Here is a 12,328-nt window from a genome sequence, read left to right as displayed (position 1 = left end):
CAATGCATTAGTACATGTTCTACATCTTCCTTTGATCTGCATTCCAAACATTTATCTGATAAAGTTTTGCCCATTAAAAACAATGTTTTATTTAATCCTGTATGGTCAAATCTCAGCCTGGTTAAAACGCTCTCCTCTCTTCTGTTACTTCTATTCACCCCCTGGGCATTAATAGATGTTTGCAATCTATAATATTGCCTTCCACTTTTATCCTTATCCCACATATCCTGCCATTTCTTTATTAAAAGTGCTTTTGGAGCTACTATCTCTGTTTAACGGCCATTGGAGCCCTCTGCTGGTAGGGAATCGTAAGATGGCCGCTCGAACACTTCCGGTGGCTTCACTGCCTAGTGGCAGTTTAGAACGTCATGAGCTATCCAGATCAGTGGATGTAATCAACGGCGCCGAGAGACGATCGAGTAGTGTCCGAAAGTGGTGTTTCTATTATGCTGGTGAGCTCTCTATCTAGTGCTCTGGTCTCTACCTGGGTTAGGGAGTAGTGCTTTGAGTGTTGATTTCGGACACAGCAACGTACTGACCTCCTCGAGCTTTTATTTTGGAACTTCCGGTTACCAGCATTTTCAATTTGCATATTAGCTAAATATTTAGTTCCACCCGAAACATATAGATTCAACATTTAAATTTAGATTTTACATTTATATTTAGTATGTTAGTCGTCTAATTATGATCTTTAATAAACAAAAACATGATTCTCATTTTCTCCATAATCGTGCAGCTCTAACTTGTAACAAGGTCTTTACAAGGACATGGAATGCCAATAACGGAACAAATGAAAAATGAGACGTTTGACATATCACAAGCTGTATTTATCAAGGAATTAACTGTACAGAGTCAGTCAGGATCTGAATTATACAGCATTCATTCATTCACTGTTTCCATGTGTATTAGTGTCACCCCTGTACAGTGGTTGTGAGTGAGAATGACAGTGGTTTCATCATGCACAGCAGAACCATTACAGGGACAATGTTATTCATGCAACCTGAATTGCCCAGTTTGCTTTCAATTTCTTTCCTTTGAACGTTTGATAAATAACCCCACTGATGTTCAAAACTGATATTAAAAAATGTTCTTATATCACAGCGGGAGAAAAAGTACAGACTATTTTTTTTCAGTACAGAAGCAGTTACAATTTGTACAGGTCATCGAGCTGCTGAGCTAAAACCAGTGGTGCTTAAGGGTCTGACTGACATGGGGTTTCAGCCATACCCACACATTTAAAGAAGATACAAATATTACCCACATAACATGTGTGATACTTTACATATAAAAGTAATTAAAGCACTTTAAGAATACAGACATCACAACAGTGACCAGAGCAGGAGTGGAAGATGACAATATTTGCTGTTGGGGTTGTGCTTTCTGTTGATTCAATGATCAGATCCATTTGGGATTTAATAACATTTTATAAACGTTTCCAATTACACACTCAACTTGCACATTCATGTCCATCAACTCGTGCTAGTAGCAGCGGGTAAAGCATTAAGTGTAAGTTGGGCATTAGAGCAGAAGATTTCTGTCAATAAGTGGCTGAATTAATGCTCGTCCCAGACCCTCAAGCACCAATCCTCTGCTCACAATAGCACTGTGCAATGGGGCAGTCATTTAGTGCAAAGGAAAAGTTGCATAAATTTTCTACTTGCAAGTGTATACATTATTTCCATTCGCCACCATGTTGGATACTTTAACTGCATACCCTCTGCCTGTATAAGTTATTCTATTGCATAAAAATAGGATATTTTTTTTTATTATTTTGTACCAAAAATTAGACTTGGAGACAAAACCAAGGGCGTCAAAGGAAGAGAAATTCAGACCCATACACAGAAAACTCTTTAGATAGGCCTATATACATACAGTATACAATACTTTGAGATTGTATAGAGAGCTGACAATTGTATATTTCAAAGCAGGGACATTACAAAAGCATTTGCATGATGCTGTGTTGTGTTCAGATAAAGGAACAAACATGAACTTGCCGAGAGAAAACAAATTGTGGATTGAACAAAACTTACATGAATCCCTCTTAATGATTGGTAGATGTCTCTTTACAGAAAGAGGACCAATGCTTCTAACATGATTTAGCCGTTTTTACATTTAAAGGACTACAGCTGACAGACTTTAGGACAGTGAGGCACAAATATGATACCTGAAACCATTACGTTTGGTTTTAACATACTATGACATTTAGTTTCAACCCTGTACGTTTGCATGGAAAATCGTCATTATGTAGCCAACTCATTTTCATCTGCAGTTTGTGCATGTGTGGATGGATCTAGAACAAAATTAGATTTGTGTCATGATCATTTGCTGAGCTTTCTAAAGCATGTACCGCTTTTCTTGCAATATACCTTGCATTTTTGCTAGCTATGGGCTTTCTATACTATTACCTGCAGAACTACACGATTCAAAGACGCATTTCACCCGGTTTCAGCCAATCACATAATAACATCTACATGGCATTCGGTTATCTTACAAACATACAGTCAAATGCCTGCATCCATTCAGTCCTCAGTGCAATGCATGGAAATAAGGTCACATGACAAAAAAAGAGCTTCTGGAGTTCTGTGCTTGGAAGACTTTTTCGAGTATGAATAAAATGACGTAAACCCGATCTCGTGTTCACAATAGCTTGATGACGGATATGCGTACATGCATAGACGCATACACAACTGATTTGGTCATTAAAAGAGCAAATGAATTCACTCTCAACATTTACTGCATAATATGAGATTAATGATTGAGAGACTTTCCTGCACATTGGGAAAAAATAGTGTAGGAAACCAACAAACCCTAGAAATCAGATCTGAGAATACACACAGCAGATGAGCTGCTTCTTTTTATTTGAAACAATCCGTTTATAGCGTTCTTCATTTGAAAGTTAAACCTTGTAGGCATGCTCTGATATGTCATATGGCGTTCAAACGTGGTCTACAAAGTGGCAAGACGAGAATCAAAATCGTGTGGAAGAGCCAATGAATACAAATCAACACATTAACAGTATAAAAGAGCAAAACAACTTACAAATAAACAGACAAAACATGCTCTTCAGAAAAAAGACCAACTTTGAGAAAGAATTTGGCATATTTCCATTCTCTTCAGCGTGAGACTGTATAGAACTGATGTCGGGACGTACAATATACAAAGAGAGAGAGAGACGGGTACACATACATATGGGTCATCTTTTTCACAGACGGATTAGAAAATAATCTTCATGAGCTACTTTACTTTAACATCTTTCTCTTTTATCCTCCATTTGCCTTTGCTATCAGCTCTTTGGCCCATATGGAGCTCCTGAATTGTCACAGTCCTCGGCGGCCACTAGAGGGCGCTCACTGACACGTGAGCTCGTGCACCTCCGCGCGGCCTGAGCTGGACAGCAAGACATAAAGGGAGTTCACAGTGACGCCTTCGTTTCCTGATTCCGTCAGAGCACTTTCCAGGATTTGCGAAGTCCTGGCTCCTGTCTCACTGTTTTTGGGTGTCTCATTTCTTCTTGCCTGTCTTTTTCTCAGGCTTTTCACCCTTGTCTGAACGCACCGATCCCACGTCGGCTCGGTCGGACTTTTCGCCTCTTTCCGAACCGCCTGCCCTGCTGCCCTCCCTGCGCGTCCCCTCGTCAGTAGATGAGGTAGTTGGATTGGTCTGGCCCTGTTTGTTAATCTCTTCATGCTCACTTATACTGGCGGTTATACTTGTGATCCAGATTTTCAGATCGTCCTGCAGACCAAAGAGGGATTGAAGACTCGGAACACGTTTTCACACAAAAACAACAATGACTTGTACGCAGAAGCATGTTTCTTTATTAAATATTTTGGTGAATTTGATTAATGATGGCTGCTTTGAATAAGCTTGTAATTAATTCCTCCTGGGAAATTCAAAAGAAAGCTGTTTAAGGCCCGTTCACACCAAGCACGATTACTATAAAGATATAATTCTAAAAATCGTTCTCCATATTAAACATTAACAGAGTTCACACCACAACTATAACGATAAAGATAATGAGGAACGATATCGTTGGGATCACTTTCAGAACGATTTTTTCCAGCTGTCCAACGATAAAACACTGACAACCAAAAGGTCTCGCGCATCAACACGACATCATGACTTCTCCGTAAACATACACGCCACTTTCAAGTCAAGTGGCATGTTATCTATACGCATTTTGAGCTATCCGCGTGTATGCGTGTATATCTACGCCATTAATGTCCAAGTGATTCCGCGTGTCTGTACACGCCGTTAAATGTCCGAGCGAAACGAAGCAAAATGTAGATCTACATCTGGGGACCGATATTTTTTTTCCTAGGATGGTAGGGGATGGTAGGGGAATGCTATTAACCCCAGTAACGGGTAGGTTTAGGGACAGGGTTGGGGTAGGTCATATATTTATATATACAGTAATGTAACGTTAAGTCAACGGCGTTCATAAACACGCTGAAAAGCGATTATGCGTGTTGATAGCACGGCAAAAATGGAAATACGAATTGGCGTGTTATACATATGCCACATTTAAAGCAAGTCTGCGCACATTTAAAATGGCAGATGACATTGCAGAGAAGTTAATCGTTGAGGTACAAAAAAATCCTACACTGTTTGACAAGTCAAACATCTTTTTCAAGGATACGTAAAAAAAAAGATGGATATATGGAAAGCAATCGGTCGTATCCTGATAAATAACGGTGAGAAGTATTAACGATGAGATATTATGCAGTTTAGCATAGTGCAACACAATTACCTCAGGTAGGCTATCCAGCGCTAGTTGACAACATTGCTGAAGTTACAGTGAAAAGGGCGTTGTACACATAAAGGCGATGTTTTTATCCCATCATTGACTTTGTCAGCTAAATTCACCGTTAGATATTACACTAGACTTGCTAGATTCACTGTTTAGATGCGCTCCCAACTCCTCTCGTCTTTTAAGGATATCGTGTACCCAAAAGCGCCTGTTTTTTTTTTGATAGTTTGTAACGTAAAGCAGCAGCAGCAGGTCATCCATTTTCGCTACTTTGAAACGGGTGCGCGCATGCTTAAAATAAAAAGACCGTTATCGGCCGTTGGTGTGGACGCATATATAGTTACCTTTATCGTTATCTTTATAGTTATTGGGCCTTTAGGGTGGAAACTGGTTTCACATGGATTCCAACTGGTTACTCGTAGGCATTAGCTTTTCCAAGCTGGTCTAGATGGTTGGTCAACTGGACTATTGACTGCTGAACTGGCTTGGCCAAACTGGTTTAAGCTGGTAAACCACCTTAAAACAGCGACAGACCAGCTTCTACTGTATGCTTCAAAAGTCTACTTTGCAGAAAAGTCTACAGTAGGCCTGGTTATGACTTAAACACAGATGTGAAACCATATATATAAATAAAGCAACTCACCTCATCTTTAGCATGGAACAGAAACTCACTTCCATCCTTTGTTCTGAAATTATTAAGCAAAATAAAAGTTATGAACAGTGAACACTACACACGTAGCTGATTTTTTTGCAAAAGCTAATAAAAAAGCTAGAAGTACTTGAGCGTGAAGACATTCTTCTTCTTTTTGTAACCATTGTTGATATCACAGGCACAACGGCTCAGGTTGAGAAGCGGCTCGTTGTTGTAAGGTGTGACGGTGTTCTTCGCGTCCTTATAGAAGCCCAGCTCACCTTTATTCAGCACACAGTACAGGTTCACCCAAGATCTGCTGTAATGTGGGAAAGAAAACAGAAGATTTGGCCATCAGGGCCCATCCGATACCATGTGCCGACTAGCTACTCACCTGCGGAGTCTGGGATGACCAGCCCTTATGACTGAGCAAGACCAAACCACTGCAGAGATCATTACAAGACCTTTAGACATAGATAGGCAGACCATAGCTTACCTTTGTAGAGAGGGAGAAGAACAGTCATTGGCAAAGAGAGCACAAAAAAGAAGAGAGATTTGGGTTAATGAGATATACTGCAGTGTAAATGCAAGTGCTAGCATAAAAATGGCTTCAGTTGACACAGGCTGTGCGCACATACATGCTACAAAAGAACAGAGAGCCATTCTTTCGAGTTCCTTAAACTCAATGCAATGGTTTGTTTTGTGACCGTGTCTTGTACAAAATGACTGAATAAAGCTGTGAAAGGCGAAGGCTTCATACCTTGCTAGCCATGGCTTCAGAAACCCAGCATCTGTTGGTCTTCTGACACAGCATCATCCACCAACCAGGCTGATTTTAGTGTTACCATGCAAGTGGCAAGCAGCTAGCTATTTTCTGCCATTGCTGGATATGAAACTTGTAATAATCAGTAATGACGGCTGCTTCTCTTTTAACTTCAGGAACCCCTTTAGCCTTGTAAAACTTTCAAGCATAACCCAGTTTGACTTGAAACTTGGTGAAAGGAAATAAGAGCCGCCTTGTGTTAACAAAATGTTAATGCTCTTAGCATTAGTACACAATGCTAATAACAACATTAGCATAGCTTTGAATAACCAATCATACTGATTGGCATTTTTGATTTAGCCGTTTCCATGCCAACTCCATGCCATGTACCCATCGTTTTTAGACCACAGAACCCCACCTGTTTGAACTCTTCTTTTGGCCATCAATGTCTATTTTGCGGAAGAGGAACCCTTCGTGCTGGGCCGTGTGGGTGGGTGGCAGGGGTACAGCTGGGCTGCTCTGGGCTGGCGCAGACCTCGAGCGTCGCGTTTCGCCAGCTGTCGTCTCCTTGGGTCGCGGCCTTCTTCTCGGTTTGGGTCTGTCGCGAGCCCGTGGCCTGTCCGGTCGAGAAGACTTCTCAGGAACACCGTTGGGTAGACGTGGAACCTCTCCTCGAGCCTGCAATATATGTGCATGTGGTATAAAATGTAGTTTAAAACAAAGGATAAACATTAGATTGTTTACACACCTGTGCGGCCTCTCTTTCCTGAAGCTGCTCCACAATCTCAGCTAGCGTCCTTTTCTCCCTGCCAACAAAAAAGGAAATGCCATTTTGCATAAATAGAGAAAGTACTACTTCAAAGCTTTAAAGTCAATATGGGAAGGCATTTATTAAGTGAAAAGTTAACCTCTTTGAACCTCTATTGCTGTGAACTGACTTGGTGATGTGGCATGTGGTTGCTTAAAGATGAAGTTCACCATCAACATGTAACTATTATAATACTTCTTTAAACAAGTCTTCACTACCCCGTCCAGACCTTTTGCTACGTTTGCACCTCCCGTCCAGACTAAAACGGAAAAAACAAAGACCTAAACGGAGAAGTTTAGAAACGCTGCAGCTCCGTTTTGCGTTTTGAATCTCCGGAGGGCGTTTTAGTGAAGACGGGAAAAAACGGAGGACTTTAGAATCGATGACGCAGAGGCTCACGCTCGGCTCTATGATTGGGTGTCATCAGTCATGACGTGTCCTTCCCTGATTCGTCAGCCACCCCTCAGATAGCTAACGTTACTTTACTAGGAATAGTCAATCCGATTCCGGTTTACACTGGCACGCGCATGCCCAGTGTTGGTGAATGGTCACATGATCCGCGTTTTCAGTCGTTTTAATGTGGATGGAGATCAATTCTAATACGCAGATAAAACGCTGGTGTGGACGGAGATCGTATTCGTTTTAATTCTCAGTTTTTAAACAAAAACGCAGTAGTGTGGACGGGGCCTTACTGTACGTTCACACTGCCGCCGACTTGAGCTTCCAAAGCGGCCGGAAGTCATTCATTTTCAATGGAAGCTGGCTTCTCTCAGCTGCAAGGAGCGTGCGTCAAATTCCTCGGCTTCGCGTTTTGGGTGTTTTGAGCATTTTGAGCGTCAATCTGAAAGTTGAAAGAAGCTCAACTTTATGGTAATGAGCTGTGACCCGGTTCAGCGGCAAGCAGCGGCAAACGCCAGCAACCAATCGGAATAAAGACGTCCTTCACTCTGGCTGATTCCGGAGGAACACACGATGTGAACTTTCGTTCCTACCTAAACATTAGTTCCGAGAAAATGGAGGAGAAGCTGAAAATCTCCGAGTCCGACGTCTTCTCCGCAAATACAGTAAAGCAGCACCGAACACAACAACTTCACGATTTTCCATAATGATCCAGTGATAAACATTTGAGAATGAGCGCGACTTTTATTTGAAATATTTACGAACGCTCGCTAATAATAATAATAGTTCATTATTATTTTTCCCCGACCAAATGTGACCAAAGCGGCTATTAAAATGCTGTCATTATAAAAGTTTTCTTTAATGTATTGCTTGTTTTCTCGTTTTATTACATTTCATGTTGTGGAATCAAATTACAATTGGCCTAAGTTTTTTAGAAACTTTGCGCGTTATTCGTCAGTGTTTTTCAACACGTTTTTTTGTGTTCACACCCAAGCGATTTTCGCTGACGATGAGCCGAGTCAACATGTAAATTCATTCCCTGACATTAGATGGCGCCAATTTGCTCTGCAATTCCACTCCATATCAGTTTTCTTTTATCAAGATGTTTGTAGTCGCTGTCGCGTTTGTCATATAGTTCTTTATGTTCTTGCACCAACGAGAACAGCAGCTCTAAATTCATCTTGCCTTGCATCTTCCTCGTCTTATTTCTTCCTGGCAGTGTAGACGGCGACGCTACTTGGCGTATTTCTTCTTCGCCGTTACGTGTGTGCTCGGCAAGACCGTTTTGTGTTTGAGCGCCCCCTAGTTGTGTTTTACTGTAACTTCAGAAGCTCCAAACACGTGAGCAAAAGCACCAGTCTCATTGGTCGGATAGTGGTTGACGCAGCACGCCAAACAAAAAAACGAACCCGAGGCGGTTTATTTTAAATTACGCTTTTACGTGTCGGTGTGCACACTCACATTGGCGGCCTTTGTTTAGTCACGAGGCGTTAAACGTCAGCGAATAACACGCGCGAAATTCGTTCCGGTGTGAACAAGCCTTAAATAGCACAAACCAATAAATCAATTTAAGGTGACGCTGAAAAGGGGAAGTTTGTTTGGGGTCACAAACGCAGTCACTCACCCGCCACCCGAGCGTTTGTCCGACTGCTCCTTGGCCTCGCGCTCACTGCTCTCCTGTCTTTCCAGTCGATGTCGCTCCCTACGCCGCACCTCATGACCCTCCTGTTCACTAGATGTCTGTCTCTCCAGCCTCCTCTCTGCCCTCTCAGCTCGTTCCCTCCACACCTCCTGAGGCAGCTCGTCCCTCCGTGCTTGAATCAGCTGCTCGGTAGACAGTTGTCTCTCCAAGCGCGACTCCCTCGGTGGGGGATGCTGCTCCACCACCAGCTCTGAGCGACTGCTCCCGCTCCCTCCCACCACGCTGTTCAGCCGCTCCCGTCCTCCGCCCGGCTCCTGAAGCACCACCTCCGCCATCACGTTCTCGTGATGCCGCTCCCTCTCTCTCTCCAGTAGGGGGTGGACCACCTCATGGATGTGCTCGATCTTCTGCTGTGGAGTTTGAGCCTTGAATTCAGCTCGCAATTGGGTGACCTTATGCTCCATAGCAGTGCCCAGTCCTGCTGCCACGCCAACAATCCCAGCATTCCTGGCTTCCTGAAGGCGAAACGTAGCAGCTCCGTTCATGATGGGAGTGTAGTTGGCCACAGTAGAACCGAGCCTGCGAGCCACAGAAGAGGGAGAGGGCTGAGGGGTGATTCGCTCCAACCGGGCGTCACCCTGCTCATAAATGGTCTGTCTTATGATGGAGGAAGGGCTACTGCGAGCAGGAGATGAGTCCTGAGGGTCCAAGAAAACTTTACGTCCCAACAAAGGAGTTGGAGGAAGCTGACTTTGCTCTGCTTTTATCTTCTCTACCTAAACCATTAAATGAGAGAATTTTTTATTATATTTTATCCACCCACAATTCCTCCCTGTAAAATAATTTAAGAAAAAGACATTACGCTATACACAAAACTAATCTAAACTAACTTTTTTGAGTGTCAGTAGGTATTATATTATATTATTATATTAAAGGGTTAGTTCACCCAAAAATGAAAATTCTGTCAGTATTTACTCACCCTCATGTCTTTCCAACCCCGTAAGACCTTCCATAAGAACTAAAATATTTTGTAAATGAAAATGAATAGTTGAAATAAAGTCGTTATTTTTGTTGTTTTTTGCGCACAAAAAGTGTTCTCGTCATTTGATAATGTCTTTCCAACCCCGTAAGACCTTCCATAAGAACGAAAATATTTTGTAAATGAAAATGAATAGTTGATATAAAGTCGTTATTTTTGTTGTTTTTTGCGCACAAAAAGTGTTCTCGTCATTTGATAAACTGAAGATTGAGCCACTGTCGTCACTCGGACTATTTTAACGATGTCTTTAATAACTTTGAGGACAGCAAGTTTCAATCCCTCAAAAAGCCTATGGACTAGTATGCAGGAGTGATCCAGCTCTCAGATTTCATCAAAAATATCTTAATTCGTGTTCCGAAGATGAACGAAGGTCTTACAGGGTTGAAACAACATGTGAGTAAATACTGACAGACTTTTCATTTTTGGGTGAACTATCCCTTTAAATATATATATATATATATATATATATATATCCATATATATATACCTATTTATTTATAAAAAAATTAAGAGTGTTAGATTAATGTTGTCCTACTGTGAGCTGCTTCTATTGTTCTCATTTGTAAGTCGCTTTGGATAAAAGCGTCTGCTAAATCAATAAATGTAAATGTACACTTTCTCTTCTATTTATTAGGTAGACTACAGATGCTTTTCAACTATTGATGCGATATAGAAACGTGAAATTATTTAAACATTTTTCTCTCGCCTGACCATCAGAATATCATGTTAAAAAACAAATGGCAGTCGCCACATCAGTCAAAGGTAGTTAGATACAATTGCTGCTTAATATTGGTATATTTTTTTAACAAAGCCCTGTGGGCCTATTTTGTAATTATGACCAGGGGTGTCCATCCAATCCTGCCCCTGCATGACCATTATTCTTGGGGTGCTTCTCATTTCTTATTTGTGCATCCTCGTTTCCTTTCCTCGTGTCTCCGCTCCACCCACCGCAGGATGCAAGGAAAGAAAATGAGGGCAGAGGAATGCAAGGAAATCTTATTTGTACATTGGAATATTCTTGGTCACAAGCATCACTTCACAACGTCATCAGAAAAAATTCATAATAAATAATAATAAAGCAAGATGCCCTGTTGAATTATATGAGATGCATGGTTTATTTTAACTGCAAAAGAAAAGCATAAATTAAAATTATTGTTTCAGATGTAAAGAATTAGAGTAGACAATTCAAAGTTATGTCAGGTTTCTCGACAAGAAAGACTTCTGCATTGGATACACCTGTGCATCCTCGCTCATAGCTCTTCTGGAAGCTTCCTCACTCCTCGTTCCTCGCGGTGCAATTAGAAAATTGAGATGTCCTTCAAGATGTCACAGGCTGCAGGACGGAGGAGCGAGGAAATGAGGAAGCATCAATTTAAGTATTGAGAAGCACCCTTGGAGTTCAGCTCCAATCCTAATCAAAAACACTTGACCCAGGTAATCAAGGTCTTCAGGATTATTCAAAACTTCTAGGCAAGTGTGTTTGGCCAGATTGTAAGTAAACTCAGCAGCACAGTGGCCCTCCAGGAGCAGAATTGGACACCCCTGCCCCTTGGGCTAATTGGCTGTTACCGTGGTAAGACGGCGTAAAGAGCTGAAGCGCTCTTCCCATGTGGCAGCAGCTTTGCGGAAGGCTTCGTGTCTGCGAATCAGCTGCTCAACCTCATCCACACTCCCGCCGAGTTCATTACTGCTTAGCAAGGGTTCCTGAGCAGTGAGCCAGGCCTCTGCTACCACAGCTTCCTGAGCAAACTGATGCACCTCCAACACTGAGAATGAGAATGAGACGTTGGGAAGACCATGACACTGATTATATCATTTATGCATAATGTTTGTTCAGCATTTAACTAACTTTGCTGCAACTCTTCCCAGTGTTTGTCCCATTTCTCAGTCAGTTCGTGCTGCTTGGCCAAAACCTTCTCCAGCTTTTCTTTAATCTGAAACATTCAACAAATTCATCATCAGGTACTGACAGAAGACAGCTTTACAGATTATTTGATAATTTATCACCTCTTAGGCCAGAAACATCCTTTACACAAGTACACAAACAAATAGTTGGCCAATGTACTACTTACTCGACATGCTTTTTTTTTTTTAAATCGCTGTGGTAGTAACAAACTGCGATACTCGAGGGGGAATAAACTCTCATTCAGGATCAGGAAGCTACTAAACATCTGAACTTTAAATATTTAAAAGAGAACAGACTATAGAAGAATAAGGCCTCGTTTACACTGCATGGTTCAAGTGACCCAAATCCGATTTTTTCCTCTCATGTGGCACAGATCAGATATGACGGGTG

The 12,328-nt window shown here is 41.8% G+C and overlaps 1 protein-coding gene across 7 annotated transcripts in view; it reads right to left on the bottom strand.

Moving 5' to 3' along the window:
- Positions 1-801: 801 nt before the first annotated feature.
- sptbn4b (spectrin, beta, non-erythrocytic 4b) overlaps positions 802-12,328 on the bottom strand; it is a 94,816-nt gene continuing 83,289 nt past the window's right edge. For 4 of the 7 annotated variants that reach the window (XM_089135291.1, XM_089135293.1, XM_039647539.2 and 1 more), the window contains exons 30-37: positions 11,882-11,966; positions 11,602-11,798; positions 8,976-9,769; positions 6,893-6,950; positions 6,563-6,822; positions 5,530-5,700; positions 5,394-5,436; positions 802-3,735 (exon numbers count right to left, since the gene is read on the bottom strand). In XM_089135291.1, the coding sequence (XP_088991417.1) occupies positions 3,502-3,735; positions 5,394-5,436; positions 5,530-5,700; positions 6,563-6,822; positions 6,893-6,950; positions 8,976-9,769; positions 11,602-11,798; positions 11,882-11,966 (1,842 nt within the window). In that variant the 3' untranslated portion in view covers positions 802-3,501. Of the gene's footprint in view, positions 3,736-5,393; positions 5,437-5,529; positions 5,701-5,877; positions 6,823-6,892; positions 6,951-8,975; positions 9,770-11,601; positions 11,799-11,881; positions 11,967-12,328 lie in introns of those variants that run through there. The other 3 variants (XM_089135292.1, XM_039647544.2, XR_016169829.1) reach the window with 2 other exon arrangements.

Source organism: Pimephales promelas, chromosome 10 (genome assembly GCF_988280905.1).
Source record: "Pimephales promelas chromosome 10, fPimPro1.hap1.1, whole genome shotgun sequence".
Classification (NCBI taxonomy): Eukaryota; Metazoa; Chordata; class Actinopteri; order Cypriniformes; family Leuciscidae; genus Pimephales; species Pimephales promelas.
Note: the sequence above shows the minus strand (reverse complement) of the source record. Positions and strands in the feature narration are given on the sequence as shown.